Raw genomic sequence first — 20,547 nt, forward strand, 5'->3', positions numbered from 1 at the left:
CCAAACAAGATAAGCCCAAAGAGGCCCACACCAAGACACATTATAATTAAAATGTCCAAAATTAAAGATAAAGAGAGAATCCTAAAAGCAGCAGGAGAAAGGCAACAAGTGACATACAAAGGAAAGCCCATAAGACTATCAGCAGACCTCTCAGCCAAAACCCTACAGGTGAGAAGAGAATGACATGACATATCTAAAATGCTAAAAGGAAAAACCTACAGCCAAGAATACTCTATCCATCAAGGTTGTCATTCGGAATGGAAGGAGAGATAAAGAGCTTCCTAGACAAGCAAAAATTAAAGGAGTTTATCACCAAGAAACCAGTTCTACAAGAAATGCTGAAGGGACTTATTTAAGCGGGAAAGCGATGACCACAAATAGGGATACAAAAATTATCAAGCCCCCCCACCCCCCCAAAAAAAACAGGCAATAAAGTCACTAGTAAAGGTAAAAATATAGTAAAGGTAGTAGATCAACCATCTGTGAAGATAATATGAAGGTTAAAAGACAAAAGTACTAAAATTACTTATTTCAATGATAAGAGGGTAATGGAGAGACACACACAAAACAAGAGATTACATATGATAACAAAAACATAAAATGTGGGAGGAGGGGAGTGAAAAAGTAGAGCTTTAGAAAGAGGTCAAGCTAAAGAGTCTATCTACTCAATGTAGACTGTTATAAAGATAGAATATTATATAGGATCCTCATAGTAATCACAAATCAGAAACCTATAATAAGTAAGCAAATAAGTAAGACAAAATAAATCAAACATATTACTAAAGAAAGCCATCAAACCACAAGGGAAGAGAGCAAAGGAAAAAGAAAGTAACAGAGAAGAACTACTAAAACATCCAGAAAAAAAAGTAACAAAATGGCAATAAATACACATTTATTAATAGCTACATTAAATGTCAATGGACTAAATGCTCCAATCAAAAGGCACAGGGTAGCCAACTGGATAAAAAAACAAGACCCATGTATATGCTGCAAACAAGAGACACACTTCAGACCTAAAGACACTCACAAACTGAAAGTGAATGGATGGAAAAAGATATTCCATGCAAATGGCAAAGAAAAGAAAGCAGGCGTAGCAATACTTATTTCAGACAAAATAGACTTTAAAACAAAAACTGTAACAAAGGACAAAGAAGGGCATTACATAATGATAAAGGGAGCAATCCAAAAAGAAGCTATAACACTTGTAAATTTCTATGCACCCAACATACGAGCACCTAAATATATAAAGCAATTATTAACAGACAGAAAAGGAGAAATAGTAACACAATAATAGTAGGGGATTTGAACACTCCACTTACACCAATGGATAGATCATCCAAACAGAAGATCAAAAAGGAAACACTGGCCTTAAAGGACACATTTGACCAGATGGACTTAGTGGATATATATAGGGGATTCCACCCCAAAACCACAGAATACACATTTTTTCAAATGCACATGGAACATTCTCCAGGATTGATCACCTATTAGGCCATAAAACAAGTCTCAATAAATTTAAGAACATTGAAATAATACCATTCATCTTTTCTGACCACAAAGGTACGAAACTAGAAATCAACTACACGGAGGCAATCAGAAAAGCCACAAAAATGTGGAGATTAAATAAAATGCTACTGAACAATGATTGGGTCAATGAAGAAATCAAAAAATTCCTGGAGACAAATGAAAACGAAAATGCGACATGCCAAAATCTATGGGATACAGCAAAAGCAGTTCTAAGAGGGAAGTTTATAGCAACTCAGGCCTACCTCAACAAAGAAGAAAAATTCAAAATAAACAATCTAACAGTGCATCTAAAGGTACTGGAAAAAGAAGAACAAACAAAGCCCAAAATCAGCAGAAGGAAGGAAATAATAAACATTAGCAGAAATAAATGAAATAGAGACTAAAAAGCAATAGAAAGAATTAATGAAACCAAGAGCTGGTTCTTTGAAAAGATAAACAAAATTGACAAACCCTTAGCTAGACTCACCAAGAAAAAAAGAGAGAAGGCTGAAATAAATATAATCAGAAATGAAAGAGGAGAGATTACAATGGACACCTCATAAATACAAAAGATAATAAGGGAAGACTATGAAAAGCTATATGCCAACAAATTGGATAATCTAGAAGAAACGGATACATTCTTAGAAACATACAACCTTCCAAAACTGGACCAAGAAGTAGAGAATTTGTATAGACCGATCACCAGTAAGGAGATCAAAACAGCAATCAAAAACCTCCCAAAAAACAAAAGTCCAAGACCAGATGGCTAACCTGGTGAATTCTACCAAACATTCAAAGAAGACTTAATACCTATCCTTCTCAAACTCTTCCAAAACTTTGAAGAGGAGGGGAGGCTTCCTAACTCATTCTACGAAGTCAACATTATCCTGATAGCAAAACCAGACAAGGACAACACAAAAAAAGAAAATTACAGGCCAATATCACTGATGAACATCAACGCAAAAGTTCTCAAGAAAATACTAGCAAATGGAATATAGCAATACATTAAAAAGATCATAAGTCATGATTAAGTGGGTTTCATTCCAGGGATGCAGGGATGGTTCAACATCTGTAAATCAATCAACATGATACACCACATTAACAAAATGAAGAATAAAAACCACATGATCATCTCAATAGATGCAGAGAAAGCATGTGACAAGATACAGCATCCATTTATGATAAAAACGCTAAATAAAATGGGAATACAAGGAAATCATCTCAACGTAACAAAGGCCATATATGGCAAACCCACAGCAAATATCATTCTCAATGCAGAAAAACTGAAAGCTATCCCTCTAAGTACAGGAACCAGACAAGGATGCCCACTTACCCCTCTCTTATTTAACATAGTATTGGAAGTCCTAGACAGAGCAATCAGGCAAGAAAAAGAAATAAAAAGGATCCATATTGGAAAAGAAGAAGTGAAACTGTCACTCTTTGCAGATGACATGATTACAGAAAACCCTAAAGAATCCACTAAAAGACTTTTAGAAATAATAAATGAATACAGTCAAGTCACAGGATACAAAAATCAACATAAAAAACCAGTTGCGTTTCTATACAATAACAATGAAGTAGCAGAAAGAGAAATTAAGAATAAAATCCCATTTACAATTGCAACCAAAAGAATAAAATACCTAGGAATAAACTTAACCAAAGAGGTGAAAGATCTGTACATTGAAAAGTATAAAACAATGTTGAAAGAAATCAACGGTGACACAAAGAAATGGAAAGATATTCCGTGCTCTTGGATTGGAAGAATCAACATAGTTAAAATGTCCATACTTCCTAAAGCAATCTACAGATTCAATGCAATCCCTATCAAAGTTTCAAGAACATTTTTCACAGAAATAGAACAAAGAATCCTAAAATTTATATGGATCAACAAAAGACCCCAAATAGCCAAAGGATTTCTGAGAAAAAAAGAACAAAGCTGGAGGTATCACACTCCTGGATTTCAAAATATACTACAAAGCTATAGTAACCAAAACAGCATGGTACTGGCACAAAAACAGACACACAGATCAATGGAACAGAATCGAGAGCCCAGAAAGAAATCCACACATTTATGGACAGCTAATGTTCGACAAGGGAGCCAAGAGCATACAATGGAGAAAGGAGAGTCTCTTCAGTAAATGGTGTTGGGAAAACTGGACAGCCACATGCAAAGAATGAAAGTAGACCATTATCTTACACTGTGCACAAAAATCAACTCAAAATGGATTAAAGACTTGAATGTAAGACCCAAAACCAGGAAACTTCTAGGAGAAAACATAGGCAGTATGCTCTTTGACATCAGTCTTAGCAGCATATTTTCAAGTGCCATTTCTGACCGGGCAAGGGAAACAAAAGAAAAAATGAACAAATGGGACTACATCAGACTAAAACGCTTCTGCACAGCAAAGGAAACCATCAACAAAACGAAAAGACAACCTAACAATTAGGAGAAGATATTCGCAACCCTTACATCAGATAAGTGGTTAATATTCAAAATATACACAGAACTCATACAGCTCAACAACCAAAAACCCAACAACCCAATTAAAAAATGGACAAAAGATCTAACAGACAATTCTCCAAAGAAGATATATGGATGGGCAACAGGCACATGAGAAGATGCTCAACATCATTAGCTATCAGGGAAATGCAAATCAAAACTACAATGAGGTATCACCTCACTCTGGTCAGAATGGCTAGAATTAACAAGACAGGAAACAAGTGTTGGAGAGGATGTGGAGAGAAGGGAACCCTCAGACACTCCTGGTGGGAGTGCAAACTGGTGCAGCCACTATAGAATCAGTATGGAGTATCCTCAGAAAATTAAGAATAGATCTACCATATGATCCAGCTATCCCACTGCTGGATATTTATCCAAAGAACTTAAAAACACAAAGGCATAAAGATACACGCACCCCTATGTTCATTGCAGCATTATTCACAATAGCCATGACTTGGAAGCAACCTAGGTGCCCATCAAGGGACGAACGGATAAAGAAGATGTGGTATATATACATAATGGAATACTACTCAGCCGTAAGAAATGGTGACATCTGGCCATTTGTGACAACATGGATGCACCTTGAGGGTATTGTGCTAAGTGAAGTAAGTCAGAAGCAGAAAGTCAAATACCGTATTATCTCATTCATAAGTAGAAGATAAAAACGACAGACAAACACATAGCAACGGAGATTGGATTGGTAGTTACCCAAGCGGAAGAGGAAATGGGGGAGGGCAAAATGGATGATTAGGCTCACATGTGAGGACATGGACTATAATTAGTTTTTGGGTGGTGAATATGATATAATCTACACAGAATTTGATATATATTATGATGTACATCTGAAAGTCATATGTTATAACCTGATGTTACTGCAATAAAATAAATAAAAAAAGAAACAACAACAGAGTCCAGCAGAATGCCCTGGACCACTCCAGAAACCTCTGGGAGCTGTGTATGGTGCTGAAATCACTCTGCACATGCCACAGTTCATGCTGCTGAGAGTGTAGCACCATCCCAGAGGCTCTACTAGGAAGCTCTTCGCACCCAGCTTTTGGGCAGCTTCCCATGCCACATTGTAAGGTCTCTAGAGTAGTTACACTGAGTGAGACAGAAAGTAGAATGGTGGTTTCAGGGGCTGGGGAAGGGGAGAAAAGAAGAGTGTTTAATGGGTAAAGAGTTTCAGTTTGGAAAGATGAAGAAGTTTTGGAGATCTGGTGCACAGCAATGTTAATATAGTTAACACTACTGAACTGTATTCTTAAAAATGGTCAAGATGGCAAATTTTATGTTATGGGTTTTTTTTTTAATCACCATTAAAAAAAAAGCTAACAAATTAGCTGTCAGTTAGTAAGAGTTCCCCACACATCCCCCTTTCTCTGTTTTCTGTAGACACAGATGAGGAGCAGACTTGCTGCTTTGCTTACTATACCCAACTGCAGAAGAGCTGGCTTTGAGCCTCACCCAACCGTAGAATCCATGCCAAGGTGACACACACCTTCTTACCTTCACCATGTTCTTGCGCCAACAATTATGAGTGGGAAGGCAGAATGCACTTTAGTTTGTTCATGACAAAAGTGTGTGATGAGTGTGTTTTGGGGCCAGTGCAGGGTAACTGGCCCTTATGTATACGCCTTGCTCTAGGTGGCTGCAATTGGAACACTGGGCCAGAATTTTGTTGCAATTCATTAAGCAGGTATGTCACAAGAGCGTCCTTTCCTGGTGATTTACTCCAACAATGTCCAATAAGGGCATGTGGGAAACCTCTGCACCAGTAGATTTATTCCATGTCTATTTCATTACTTGTAAATAGCACAAACTTTCATATAAAATTTAAAGTAAGAGTTAGCTGTTATTTTAAAAGGAATCTCATAATATTTTTGACTGTTCTAATATCCCTTGTTGAAATGAGCAGCTCATATAAACAAAACCTCATTAAGAGTGATCTGGCATCATTTTGTCCAGAAGGTAGGCATAAATGGAGGTGCATATTCTTCCTCTGTTTATGAAAAATCATACTGAATTAAATATGAAATTTCTTTCCCCAGAACACCAGTAGTGTTGCCAGATAGAATATAAGATGCCCATGGGGCTGGCCCGGTGGCACAGCAGTTAAGTGTGCATGTCCCGCTTCGGCAGCCCGAGGTTCGCCGGTTTGGATGCTGGGTGCAGACGTGGCACCACTTGGCAAGCCATGCTGTAGTAGGCATCTCACATATAAAGTAGAGGAAGATGGGCACGGATGTTAGCTCAGGGCCAGCCTTCCTCAGCAAAAAGAGGAGGATTGGCAGTAGTTAGCTTAGGGCAAATCTTCCTCAAAAAAAAAGATGCCCAAATATTGTATAGGACATACTTTTACTGAAAATATTATTTGTTGTTTATCTGAAATTCAAACTGAACTGGACATTCAATACATTTTGCTTGCTAAATCTGGTAAGCCCACTTACCAGTGGTGAGGCCCCTGGCTTGGGGAAGGCTGTCTACTACCCAAGGTGGCCCCTTTACAAACTGAACCTGGGAGGAACACTCTTACCTCCTGGACGTGTATTCTCCACAGAGAAGACAGCACCCCCAAGGGAACAAAGAGTCGTTCTTGAAGGCAAAAACATCTTTTTTATGTGTATAGCACAGATATACATATAGTACATAAACAGATATACAGAATATCTGTGGCATTACAATGCCATGGGGGGACAATGAGAAAAAAAAAGTCTAAAAAGCCTCGTTAAGGGGTTAATAATGAAAAAAAGAGAGAGAGAGAAAGTTGGGAAACACTGCCCTAGATTACTTTGCTTTAGGAATTTAAATTTCCTTAAAAGATGACACTCAAAGTCATCTTAACTTTGGCTACCATTTACTCCTGATAATGTGATAACACTCTTAGAAGGCCATGATAACATTATTCCAGATTCTGACGGTTCCTTGAGCAAAGACCTGTCTGTCTGGGAAACGCTGGAATTCCAATAATAATAATAATAATGATAAAGTTCTTTGGTCCTCCAGAGATGGGAGGAGATGGTTGTGCTCCAGGGAAGGAGAAGAGCGCAGGGGCTGGGATGCTGCGATTAACCACATCAGTCAGAACAAAGCTAATGGAGCAAGAGGCAGGCCAGGCCACTGGACCCCAGGTGTCCTGGAGGAGGGTAAGGTCACACAAGAGGCCACACAGAGGCGTTTCTGTGCAGGGCAATCTGCAGCAGGGCCTGGGGACAGACCCCCCAGCCCTGAGGGGAGAGAAGCAGTGACTGCTCCACTGTCCCACTGTTTTTAAAATTGCTCCTCCAGAATCAAGGACACACAGCTCCTTGGCCACGTCTGGGAAGACCTTGCTCCTCATTCTTAGGTGGCTTCTCCCTTACAAATCCTCACTGCAACAATGGCTGGACAGTCACTGGGAAAAACCAATGTCAGGGTTTGTAGGATTTCATTCTTTATGAATGCTGGGATCCCTCTAAATTCGGATGGAGGGCATAGGAGAGTGCAAAGAACCTAAGCTCAAAGCAGAGGACCACCGAGGAGCTGGGAAGATATTGAGCCCTGTCCTAGGGAGTAAGGATGTGGACCCCCAGAGTGATTCGGTCAGCCCGGCTCTCCTGCGCTAATCTCAGACTACAGGCACTCCACATTCACTTTGCATTTTAAGTGATATTCATGCAATATTAGCCTCTTCTTCCTGATCTAACACAAGGCAACCCAGAACCGCTGTGGCTTTTCTACCTATGGTTCTAGGAGAAATTCTGGGTCCAGAACACAGCTGATTGGGTAATGGAGCAACATCACTTGAAGAAGTGGAATCAATGCTACCCAGCGTCTGATCGGCAGGTGGTGGCTGTCTGAGGGGGCCTACGCAGAAGTTCCTTGAGGCCACATGTGGGTCCTGGAGGGGCCAGGGCCACAGTGTTGGACAGCGACAGCTCCTGTCAGTCTGTTAAGATGACTCCCATGTCCACTGACCTCAAGACACAGCAGGCCTGAGATAAGCCCTGCTCCTGCTGAGCAGTGCAGATGGACACTGCAGTGGAGCACAGGCTGCTGGCTTGAGTCCCCACCACACACCACTGGCAATGCTCAGGACCCCGTGAAGGGGCCCTCAGAGGAAGATGCCCACTCCTACTCAGGATTTTAAAGTGTGTTTTTAAATTGCTTAAAGTGATATTTCCATTTCTTCTACACATTAGAAAAATTTATTTCTCCAACAAGTAGTTTCATCTCAGTAAGATGGAAAATTAAGAAGGAGAACTCCCTCCTTCACTCATGCATGCATTTATTGATTTATTGAATAGCAGCAATGTGTGAGGTCCATGCGAGGTGGTGGAATACTCTCCATCCTCACTCTTGGAGGAGGGGGGAGCAGTCTAGAAGTTTGTGCCTTAAAGACCAGAAAGACTTAAAGACTGAAGCACAGGCAAGTGAATCTTAAGGGGAAAGAGCCAGAGAAAAGGGAAAGGAACCTAGCTTATGCTTATGCTTTATACAAGCACAAAGCTAGGGGTACTGTGCTACGGGCTTGGGTGGGGGCTTCCTGTGAGGTCGGCATCCTGGTTTCCCTCGTATAGGTGGGAAACAGAGGCACATAGAGAGTGACTTGTTCAGGGTCACCCAGGCCTTCAGTGTAGACCTGGGATTTGAACAAAGGTCTGTAGGTACTGCGGTGGGTGGAGTCCCTGCTTTCTACCTGATCCCACATAGCTTCCTGTCAGGGCAGGCAAGACACAGTCATGTCCTGCAAATCTGACACGTTCCCTCTAACACAGTCACGTCCATCCCCAGCTTAGCCTCCTCTGCCTTATTTAATAAAAGTGGCATGAGCTCTTTGAAGAAAGATGTTGGATTAAATCCAAAGGGTAACACTCATGTGTCCTAGTTACTTTATCACCTGCACAGCTTGGCCACAGCGCTGTTTCCTGAGCACAGATCAACATCTGCAGGTCTGCTCCTCTCCACACCCCACAGCAAAAGTTGAATGATTTATGCGTAATGCCAGGGTGTTACCAGTGGATACTTCAACATGACCCCAGAGCCATCCTACAGCCCCTGTCTTGGGAAACCACTGGGGTCTCTGAACATCATGAATCCTAATTTGCCTGTGTCTACATGTAGATCTTCCCTATCCAAACCTGTCTGAACCACAGACCACTTGGCAATTCCCAGAGGAAGGAGGCTTATTTTTAATTTGCCCCTTCAATGTCATGGTTTGGGCAAGGTGACAGTTACAGCAATGTCATTCTTTTACCTATTTCTTCTATGGTGCAACAGATAGGAGGCTTTGCTCCTTCTCATCTGCAGGTACCTGGATGTGGATGGTAATTTCCTCCCAGGGACCCACAGTAGGAGATGGACAGCAGCAGAGGAGATGGGCGCAACAGCAAAGCTACACTGGTGCTGCAGGATCAGTGGAGGTGCTGTGAGGCTCCAGCCTGCACATGGGCTCCCTGCACCCCTGACCTTGATGTTGACTCTGACTTATAAGAGTTTTGTTTGCTTCTGCTTTGTCTATAAATTTGAGACTTTTTACTCATTTAAGAAAGTGCATTGCCAGCTAAGTGAAAGTGTGGCAACTGTGGCAACCTTCTCGGTTGCTCTGGGTCCCTGGAACAGCTCAGCAGGGCTCCCTGCCCCACCTTGGGGGCCTTTCCTGCACCCCTGTCCTACCCTTGCTTGCTAGTGCTGGTCCAGGCCTTTTACATCCCTGACACACTATACGTGGTAAAGTCTGAAACACAGCACTCCATTTAACTGTCTTTACTGCAAGGCTGTGGGATATGACAATGGTTATTTTTTTTTTTACGATAGAATGAAATCTCAGATAATTGCCTATTTATCTGTTTTTCTTTGGTATGTATGCAAAAATCAAATTTCAGAATGAAGAAGGCTCTTGGAATGCAAAATCAGCCTGTGAATTGGATTCTCTGTCCACCCTATGGCAGAACCACTGCAGGGGTGGAAAGGCAAAATTCTGCCCTCCAGAAGGTTATCTCCATGAAAGCCCATCCAAACTGTTTTTAGAGACGTATTTGCAAATTTAGCTCAGCTGCTTTTGGGAGGCAGCAGCTCTGTGATGGGAAAAAGGATTTCCTGTCTGCAGAGATCCTCCAGGGCACTTTCTCACAACAAAGTGGTCCTGGCCTTCAGAGCGACGAGTCCTGTTCCAAGGCACTGAGAATATGTTCTGTTCTGAGGCACTGCAATTATGGAGAGAGGACCATGGGAAGTAAGGCATTCCCTAGCTCCATCCCAGGGCTCCGGAAAGACATAGCCAGCATACAGGTTTTTTCCAGCAGGTTGTACCTAGAGCTGTTTCCAGGATACAGCAGATAGGTAGGCTGTGGTGGTCAGGCAGAGCAGCCACACAGGGTCCCTCCCTCTGCTAGTATCATCCACCTCCACTCTGCTTCTCTCCCTAGAGATCAGAAGTGCACTCCTTTGTTCTCCAAGTGCGGAGAGTGGGTGACCAGCTTTACAGTGGCGACCAAGGTGCTTCCCTCCCAAGTCCCAGAAGCATTGCATCTGGAAAGAGGTGAAGCCCTTCTGCTTGGTAAAGTTCCACCCTCTACACCAGTGGTTTTTGAACCCCTCTTTGCCAACCTAAAAGTTATATGGAACTCTAGTACACAAAAGAGACCAGGAAGGGGCTTCTCTGCTCTAAGCTGGGACAAAGAGCAGGGGGCAAGAGGTCAGCAGCCTCCACTATGTGGGCCCCAACTGTGGACCGAAGCGGCTCCACAAATGGACTAAAAACTGTGGCCTGGGCCTCACAGCTGCTCCAGGTCCGGGCAATCAGAAAGCAGAAAGGAACTTTCTGGAACATTTAGTCTGAAAGTTCTTAGCTTTCATTGTCCAGATTTTAAACCTGATGCCTGGTCTCACCCCCATTGTTATGAGAGGAGTTCAGGAACTGAAGCCCTCCACCCCGTTCCCCAGTGCCTTCTAGTCCAAACCCTTCAAAGGCGGAAAGTGCCATGCAGAGACGCAAATCTCGGATGGGGACTGCTTAAAAAAGAATTAATGAAAATCACTTTATCCGTGGGACGGGACTAGGGGAGGGTTTGATTTCTTGGGATTCTACCTGGGGCTGGGGGTGCAGCCAAGCGAGGGAGCTGGATACCTGAGGAGCAGGGCAGCAGCAGGTCCATAATCACGGAGTCGGCCCCCTTGGTGTAGACGTAGATCTCGTCCGTGAGCGGGTGCCGAATCACCACCGACATCCTCTTGCGGATGGAGTCAAAACCCAGTGTATGCAGGAGCTCGAAGGTGAGCCTGCCCAGGTGGGGAAGTTCCACGGACACCTGGTCATGCAGCCGGTCCGCCAGCGCGCAGTTGTAGGCCCTGGCGGCATACACGAGCGCAGCCTCATCAGGGCTCTCGGCCTCATAGCGCAGCTCCTGCTCTTGCTCCTGTGCCTGCTCTAGCTCCCTCTCCTGCTCCTGCTCCCGAGCGGCCGGCTCCGGAGACCAGCCCTCAGCCCCGCTGCTGTAGCCATTGCTGGTGATGGCTGGGGCGGGCTGGCCCAACCTCTCCTCCAGTCTGAGCAGCGTGCTATTGTTGGATAGGGTGGACAGAAAGCTGGACCCCGACTTATGGGTGGACTTGGTGGCCAGGCTCCCAATGCTGCTGCTGCCCGAGGTCAGGCGGCTGGGTGTGAACCTCCGGAGGAAGTCTTCTATTGTCTTTACCGGGGACTTCAGCTCAAACCTCCCCCTCACCTGCAAGAGAAGCAGTCAGAAAAGAGGTGAAGTGTGTTCCCCAGAGGCCTCACCCCGACTACCACTGGGCACTCCTCCACTTCCCCAGTGGGGGCTCCAAGCACAGATATCCCATTTCTCAGATTTCCTGGCATGCAATGAAAATTGCAGCCAGAGCCAACATTTCTTCCTTGAAACCATCTCTTGGCCTCTTCCACTTCACTTAAACCAAGATTATCCAATATTCATTCTTTTAGGATGTGATCACCAGAGTAGCCACAACTGAGGCTCCGGATTGACTCAGTGGAGTGTGTGGCTGGTGGTGTCCGCACGCTTTGAGACTGTCTCCTCTGCTGGCTGTCCTCTCACTGCAGTGTTCCACTGCTTTGCAGAAAAGGTTCAGAGGAGTGGGCTTATCATTGCCTGGCGTTGCCTGGCACAAAAGCCAGCCTTTTTTGTTTTTAATTAAAAAACCATTTAACAAAAGGTCAATTTATACACTCCTTTGAATTATGTCCATAAAAAATTTAAATATACAAATAACCTTCCGAAACCCAAAAGAATCTTTCTAAACAAATGAAATACATACACAAATTCAGGATCCAAATCACTAAACAAATTTTTTAAATCACAAATTATGTATCTTCTAACAAGAAATGAAAACAACAAAATTACAGTTATATACAATTGTTAAAGTTTCAAGAAGCTCAATGATGGAGCAACAGAGCAACACTTCTGAGTACTGTTCAGTAATGCTGGTATAACACATCTATTTTAATTTTCTGCTAGAAAATGGATTTAGAGCTACCGTTGAAACAAAACATTGAATTATAGTTATCCTTAAATTTCATAATTTTGCCCACCAGTCCACAGTTGTGAATTACAGTAATAGCCTCCAGAAAAGGCAGGTATTTGGTAAAGCAAGGTACATAGGACCAAGTATTTTTCTTTTTTTTTTCTCTTTACTGCTTGGACACAGTGATTTTTTTTAACTGAGTTTATAATAGTTTACATCATTGTGAAATTTCAGTCCTACATTATTTCTTGTTCATCATCACATAAGTGCTCCACTTCGCCCCTTGTGCCCACTCCCCACCCCCTTCCCAAGGTAACCACTGAACTGTTTTCTTAGTCCATGTATTTGTTTATAGTCCACATATGAGTGAAATCATATGGTGTATGTCTTTCTCAGTCTGGCTTATTTCATTTAGCATAATATCCTCCAGGTCCATCCATGCTGTTGCAAATGGGATGAATTTGTCTTTTTTTATGGCTGAGTAGTATTCCATTGTATATATATATATTACATCTGCTTTATCCAATCATTGGTCGATGGACACTTGGATTGTTTCCACATCTTGGCTATTGTGAATAGTGCTGCAATGAACACAGGGGTGCATATGTTACTTTGGCTTGTTGATTTCAAGTTGTTTAGGTAGATATCCAGTTGTGGGATAGCTGGGTCATATGGTATTTCTATTTTTAGTTTTTTGAAGAATCTCCATCCTGTTTTCCATAGTGACTGCACCAGTTTGCATTCCCACCAGCAGTGTATGAGGTTTCTCCACACCCTCCCCAACATTTGTTATTTTTAGTCTTAGTGATTATAGCCATTTTAACAGGTGTAAGGTGGTATCGTAGTGTAGTTTTGATTTGCACTTCCCTGATGATTAGTGCTGCTGAACATCTTTTCATGTGTTTATTGGCCATCTGTATATCTTCTTTGGAAAAATGTCTGTTCATATCCTCTGTCCATTTTTTGATCAGGCTTGTTTTTTTTTTGTTGTTCAGCTGTGTAGTTTTATATATACTATGGAGATTAACCCCTTTCGGATATATAATTTGCAAATATTTTCTCCCAATTCGTGGGTTGCCTTTTTGTTTTGATTCTAGTTTCTTTTGCATTGCAGAAGCTCTTTTAGTCTGATGAAGTCCCACTTGTTTATTCTTTCGTTTCCCTTGTCTGAGAAGACATGGTATTCAAAAAGATCCTTTTAAGCTTGATGTCAAAGATCATACTACCTATATTATCTCCCAGGAGTTTTGTGGTTTCAAGACTTATTTGCAAGTATTTAATCCATTTTAAGTTTATTTTTATGCATGGTGTGAGATAATGGTCTACTTCCATTCTTTTGTAAGCGGCTGTCCAGTTTCCCAACACCATTTATTGAAGAGACTGTCTTTTCTCCATTGTATGTTCTTGGCACCTTTGTCGAAGATTAGCTGTCCGTAGGTGTGAGGTTTTATTTCTGGGCTTTCAATTCTGTTCCGTTCATCTGTGTGCCTGTTTTTGTACCAGTACCATGCTGCTTTGATTACCATGGCTTTGTACTACATTTTGAAGTCAGGGACCGTGATGCCTCCAGCTTTGTTCCTTTTTCTCACGATTACTTTAGCAATTCGAGGTCTTTGTTTGCCCCATATGAATTTTAGGATTCTTTGTTCTATTTCCGTGAAGAATGTCATTGGGATTCTGATTGGGATTGCAGTGAATCTGAAGATTGCTTTGGGTAGTATGGACATTTTAACTATGCTTACTCTTCCAATCCATGTGCATGGAATCTCTTTCCACCTCTATGTCATCATCTATTTTTTTCAATAATGTCTTACAGTTTTCATTGTATAAGTCCTTCACCTCCTTGGTTAAATTTATTTCTAGGTACTTTGTTCTTTTTGTTGTGATTGTAAATGGAGTTGTATTCTTGAGTTCTCTTTCTGTAAGTTACTAGAGTATATAAATGCAACTGATTTTTGTAAATTGATTTTATACCCTGCAACTTTTACTGTAGGTGTTAATTATTTCCAATATTTTTCCGATGGATTTTTTAGGGTTTTCTATATACAAGATCATGTCGTCTGCAAACAGTGAGAGTTTCACTTCTTCACTCCCTATTTGGATTCCTTTTGTTCCTTTCTCTTGCCTAATTACTCTGGCCAAAACCTACAGTACTATGTTGAATAAGAGTTGTGATAGTAGGCATCCTTGCCTTGTTCCTGTTCTCAGAGGGATGGCATTCAGCTTTTCCCATTGAGTATGATGGTGGCTGTGGGTTTGTCATATATGGTCTTTATTATGTTGAGGTAATTGCCTTCTATCTCCATTTTGTTAAGAGTTCTTATCATAAATGGCTGTTGGATCTTGTCAAATGCTTTTTCTATGTCTGTTGAGATGATCTTGTGGTTTTTATTCCTCATGTTGTTAATGTGGTGTATCACATTGGTTGATTTGCAGATGTTGAACCATCCCTGGTTGGTTGTATAAATCCCACTTCATCATGATGTATGATCTTTTTGATGTATTGCTGTATTCAGGTTGCCAATATTTGTTGAGGATTTTTGCATCTATGTTCATCAGTGATATTGGCTTGTAGTTTTCCTTTTTTGTGTTGTCCTTGTCAGGCTTTGGTATTAGAGTGATGTTGGCCTCGTTGAATGCGTTAGGAAGTATTCCATCTTCTCTGATTTTTTGGAATAGGTTGACAAGGATAGGTATTAAATCTTCTCTGACAGTTTGGTAGACTTCTCCAGGGAAGCCATGTGGTCCTGAGCTTTTATGTTCTGGGATGCTTTTGATTACTGTTTCAATCTCTTTATTTGTGTTTGGTCTATTCAGATTATTTCCTCTTGATTCAGCTTTGGGAGGTTGTAAGAGTCTAAGGATTTATCCATTTCCTCTAGATTGTCCATTTTGTTGGCATATAGCTTTCCATACTATTCTCTTAGAATTCTTTGTATTTCTATGGTATCTGTTGTTATTTCTCCTCTTTCATTTCTAATAGTATTTATCTGGTCTTTCTCTCTTTTCTTCTTTGTAAGTCTGGCAAGGGGTTTCTCAATTTTGTTTATCTTCTCAAAGAACCAGCTCCTTGTTCCACTGATCCTTTCTACTGCCTTTTTTGTTTCAATTGCTTTTATTTCTGCTCTGATTTTTACTATTTCTCTCCTTCCGCTGACCTTGGGATTTGTTTGTTCTTCTTCTAATTCACTCAGGTGTAGTTTGGGATTGCTTATTTGGGATTTTTCTTGTTTGTTAAGGTGAGCCTGTATTGCGATGAATTTCCCTCTTAGTACCACTTTTGCTGCATATGTAGGACCAATTTTGATAAAGGGGCTTTTCTTTGTTCCTACAATGACTTTAAATATGCTACATATCCAGGCGGGAGATTCAGCCAGCCACGCTGGAGCTCCTGTGGCTCCAAATACCCTCAAAGGTGGCACTCGCTAAAGTGTCGGAACAGAAATGCACACAGAGATGTTCATTTACAGTCTGAGGTGGGTGATTGAATATTGTGCTCCCTACATGGAACTCACTACATGTGTGACACAGGCTTCAGTTATGTTGGGGTCTCTCTCATGTATTCAGTCCTTGCAACAATGACTAGGTATGTTAGATAGGCTCTAACCTAGAAACCAAATACCCCTCCAGGGATGCACATCAGAGTGATTGAATACAGGGTGGCGGAAGAACCCAGAGGCCAGATGAGACATGCTGAGACAGCTAAGAGATGAGCTGCAGCAGGAGGCAGCTCTTACCCAGGCTGGCAGCACAAGCCTTCTGTCTCTGAGTCCTTTCCACTCAGGATCTTCTGGGTCCACTGGGGCCTCTGCAGGCCCACGTGGCAGAAGCGAGAGCACAGGGGGCCGCACTGCTGCCAGGCATGCTTCTGCCACAGAGAGGACAGGGACGCCTGGTTTACCCCACATCCCACACCAGTGGCTCCATCAGTGGAACCTGTTGGAAGGGCTGACCCAGGAGATCGGGAAGAGGCCTGGGAAAGCAAGGGGCTCGGGGGCAGGTCTATGGCATGCATCTGGCCCTGGAACACTTTTGTTTTGACCCATTTAAAGTTGCTTTGCTGCACTGTACAAATCCATGCTTGGATGATTCCCACACCACCTGGCCCACCTGAGGACTTTCTGAGGAGCACCTGAGTTATAGAGGCTTCTTTCACACATAAAAGCTTACTCCTTTTGGAAAGAACTTTAATGTTAACCCAAGCAAAAGAACTTGGGTACTGCTATGCTTTCCACCTTCCTCCTCCTCAGGTAACCTCTGATTGATTCTCAATCACTTCTTGAATGACAATGTTAAAAACCTTTATTAAGGTCAAATACTTTTACTGTGTGCCAAACCCTATTCTGAGCCCCCTCTGTAAATCCTTACCACCACCCTCATGTCCCAGATGGGATTCATGAGGCACAGGAGGGGAACAGCTTGTCTAAAGCCACTCAGCTAAGTGGTGATGTCAGGATTCAAGTCCAGGCCACTCATCCCAGAGTCTGTCCTGTCCTCTCTCCTGTGAGAGTCTGGGACCCAGAGGCTCTGCGTAGGTTGTATAAGGCAGCCTTGCTCCTGCCCCTGCCAACCCCAGGCCAGGCCAGCAGCTCTGCACCCCTTCTGTCCAGGGCTCAGAGGGTGTGTGTCTTCTCCCACTTGGCCCAATCCTGGCACCCATCTACTGCATCCTGGGATGGCACTGAAGAACCAAAGAGCTGGTTTGCCCCTATGAAGCCCTCTGCTGCATCCCCTTAAACATGAGAGGTGGTGCTGAGTGGCTCCTGCAGAAAGGAAAGAGCAGTACCTGCAGGAAGACTGACAACAGGAGGGCTGCGCCAAAGGTCAAGGGCATCATGGGCTCACAGGAATACTCTAGAACTTACCTTTTGTCGTGGCTGATCCGGGGATGTGACAACCACTGTGTTGCAGATGGTGAGTGCAATGAAGAAGTCGAAAACATCAGACAGCTCTGGTGAGAGGTGGGCCAGTGGGTGCTCCTGGTGCCTAGCGACGGCCAGGCACCTGTCACACTCACTCACCTTCTCAAACAGCTTTGGGTCAGGTGCAATGTCTTTCTCCTGGGAAGAAAACAGAGCCTGAAGGGTGAGTCTGACCCAGTGACCTGACAAGCGTCTTGGTGCTTGACTATTGAAGGCACCCTGACTTTACCATCAGCAGTAAACGCACCTTCATCTCACACATACACATGTGCCATTTTTATAACAATAAATTATGTGTAATTTTAATTGTATGAGAATATATCTTACATATGAAATGAAATGCATATATTCTTATATATAAGATATACATGTTCTTATTATAAAATAATACATCTAAGAATATATATTAATATAACATATCGTACTCAGAAAGACTTGAAAAATCAGAGAATAGGGAAAATTTAGCAAATATCACCTCAGAGTAACGTATACTTTTTGAAAAACATGCTTCTGCATTTCTTTCCAGTCGTTTTTCTATACATTTTACATAATCAAAACATTTTATACATAAATTGGTAGTTTCCATTTTCCCCAAGACATGATATTGTCTGAACTTTTCCAGGCCTTTAAGAATTATTTGAAAACACAATTATCAACAACTTCAAAAAGGATTAGCATAATTTATCTGGCCATTCCTTTATCACCAGATACAGTTTTTTCACTGCTCTGCTGATGTAAATAACACACTGATAAACTTCTGTGTACAGAAATCTTTGCCTGAATCACTAAATTTGAAAGTTTGAGCATTTCAGATATTCTTGACCGATATTGCTAAATGGATGTCAGGAAAACTTGTTCAGGGTGGTCTCCCTCCTGCCGAGTGTGAGAGCCCCCTCCCACATACCCTATATAAACCCACATAATTATGTGGATCATAATTCTCCATCATCTCTATTTAAATGGTAGCATCTCTGTGGGTTCAGAAGGACATAAAAGAATGAGGCCACCACAGAGTGAACAAAATCGACTCAGAACTCTCTGTTCTTAAAACATTTTAGCAAGGCAAGGGAGAAAGAAGTTTTATTGGATTTGAGCTCATCTAATTAACTCCTTTTTTCATTTGGCTTTGCTTTTTCATAGTTGTCATCTTGCTCTGATGTTTTAGTTATTTCATTTGGCAGGATGGACTTCCTCTCTGTCACCCCTTTCAGTGGCTCACCAGCAATCCTCTAGCCTTAGAAGCTATAGTGAAGGGGCTGTAGATACAATGGTGTTGGAAAAGATACAGTGCTGTGGGGAAAAGGTGTTGGCCAGAAAGACTTCTGCTAACTGAGCAGAGTCAACCTCCAGCAATAGCTTGTTTGTATTACCAGGCACAGACACTTTCGGTGAATACGGCATATGGAAGTGGGAAGGAATGGTGGACTCACCATGGGACTACTGAAGGCCGTGTGCTTGGACAGCATGCTGGCCCGCTTGGTCTCCGCCCGGCTGCCCGTGCGCCGGTGCGTCTTGGTGCTCTGGATCCTGTGCATGATGCGGACACTCTGGTGGCTCCCAATGCTGCCGCGCTGGGGCAGCGAGCCCCCTCTGGGCACCATCTCTTCCTCCTCAGAGTCTGCCTCCTGGTACTTGGCTAGACGCCGGGCTGTGGGCAGAGGGACAAGGGGTGACACATCATAGGGAGGCTTGGAAGACAGATCTGATTCAGAACACTCACAACCCTCACTCTCTAATGGCAAGGCCCCATTTAAAGAGGGTTTCCACTGAGGGATGGAGGACATTCTCATTTCTCTGCTCCTTCAGTCAACCTGATGAGGTTGATATTCTCAACCCCAATTCACAGACGAGAAGGTTGAGTCTCTGAGACCTTAAGGAGCTTGCCAAGGTCACAGGACACAGAGGCAGGGAGTGGAGATGGCACCCAGGCCCGTGGCCCACCAGAGCTCATGTCCTGTCCATTATGGCACAGTAGCTGTTCCCCTCCATAAACAAGTCAAGCATGGGCAGAGATGGATTCACACAGCCCCTCCGTTCAAGTGGAGTCTTGGTGTAAATACGGGCTGGATGGGTCAGTGGCTGGGAGGAAGGCAGGGCAGACGGTGAAGGCCTGGCCCAGAGTAGCTGGGTTCCAGGCTTTGCCCTTCATCCTGAGATCATGGGGCCACCTGGCTCACTGGGGCCATCAGGATGGATTACATTGAGCATCTGACTTGCAGTCAAACAAAAATAACAGTTTTCATGCTGTGTTGAAGGTACAGTGTGGGGGCTCCTTGCTCAGGGCCTGGTGGGTACTGTCCACACTCAATCTGTACAGATGAAGCACCATGCAACAGGGGGGTTCACCGTCCTCCTGGGGTTGGGGTTGCACAGCATGGACTAATGCCCCTGGGTTTTAGAACCAGCAAGCAAAGCTCCACTGAAGAGGACCTTCACTGCGATGCTACACTCAAGCCCTTAGGGGGCGCTGCGAGCAGACGTCCCTGTGGCTGCTCAGTGAATCACAGGAAGTGCATCTGTGCCGCTGTTTCTTGCTGAGGATGGCTCTGAACACGTTTTCCTGGCTTTGCCTAGTTAGTTCAGCTTGTTCCATCATGGGTGAGCCACAAGGAGACTATTCATGAGGATTACTCATTCAAAACAAGTGATTACTCAGAACTGCAAGAGCAGGCCCAATGCTGGGCAGGAGTGCAAGGTATCCTCAGACAAGGCAGCCTGGGGGAGGGGCCAAGAGAAGGGGCCTTTATATAAGGATGCCTGTGGTGTTGGGCTGTGCTGTGGGCCCAGCCTTATATTCAGCATCTTTCTTTAGAAAGACTTTTCTTTAGAGATGAGAAAAATGGAGATAAGGAAAGAGAATTCACCTGCCCATGGTTACAAGGCTGAGTAATTGCTAACGCCAGGATTCTACCTCAGGGAGCTCCTAATTCCAGGAGCAAGATTCCTCCTGCACGCCCCACCCACTCTTGGCTGACATAAGTCCCAGTTTGGTGGCAAGTGGACAACAAGGAAGAACAAAGCCAGGACATGGGACTGTCTAGCTCCTAGGCTTGTGTGTTAGGAGCTTGGCGTCCAGCATCCTGAAAAGCACACCTGCCTGTTCCACCCTCATGCAGCAGCTGTCGGATGTTAGCCTAAAAG

At 43.2% G+C, this 20,547-nt stretch overlaps 1 protein-coding gene across 1 annotated transcript in view; it reads right to left on the reverse strand.

Moving 5' to 3' along the window:
* The window catches only part of ATP10A (ATPase phospholipid transporting 10A (putative)), a 179,326-nt gene that overhangs the window by 26,153 nt on the left and 132,626 nt on the right, over positions 1–20,547 (reverse strand). The window contains 3 exon segments of the mRNA XM_014844398.3: positions 11,112–11,709; positions 17,350–17,544; positions 18,837–19,054. Of these exon segments, the coding sequence (XP_014699884.3) occupies positions 11,112–11,709; positions 17,350–17,544; positions 18,837–19,054 (1,011 nt within the window).

Source organism: Equus asinus, chromosome 2, assembly GCF_041296235.1.
Source record: "Equus asinus isolate D_3611 breed Donkey chromosome 2, EquAss-T2T_v2, whole genome shotgun sequence".
Lineage (NCBI taxonomy): Eukaryota > Metazoa > Chordata > Mammalia > Perissodactyla > Equidae > Equus > Equus asinus.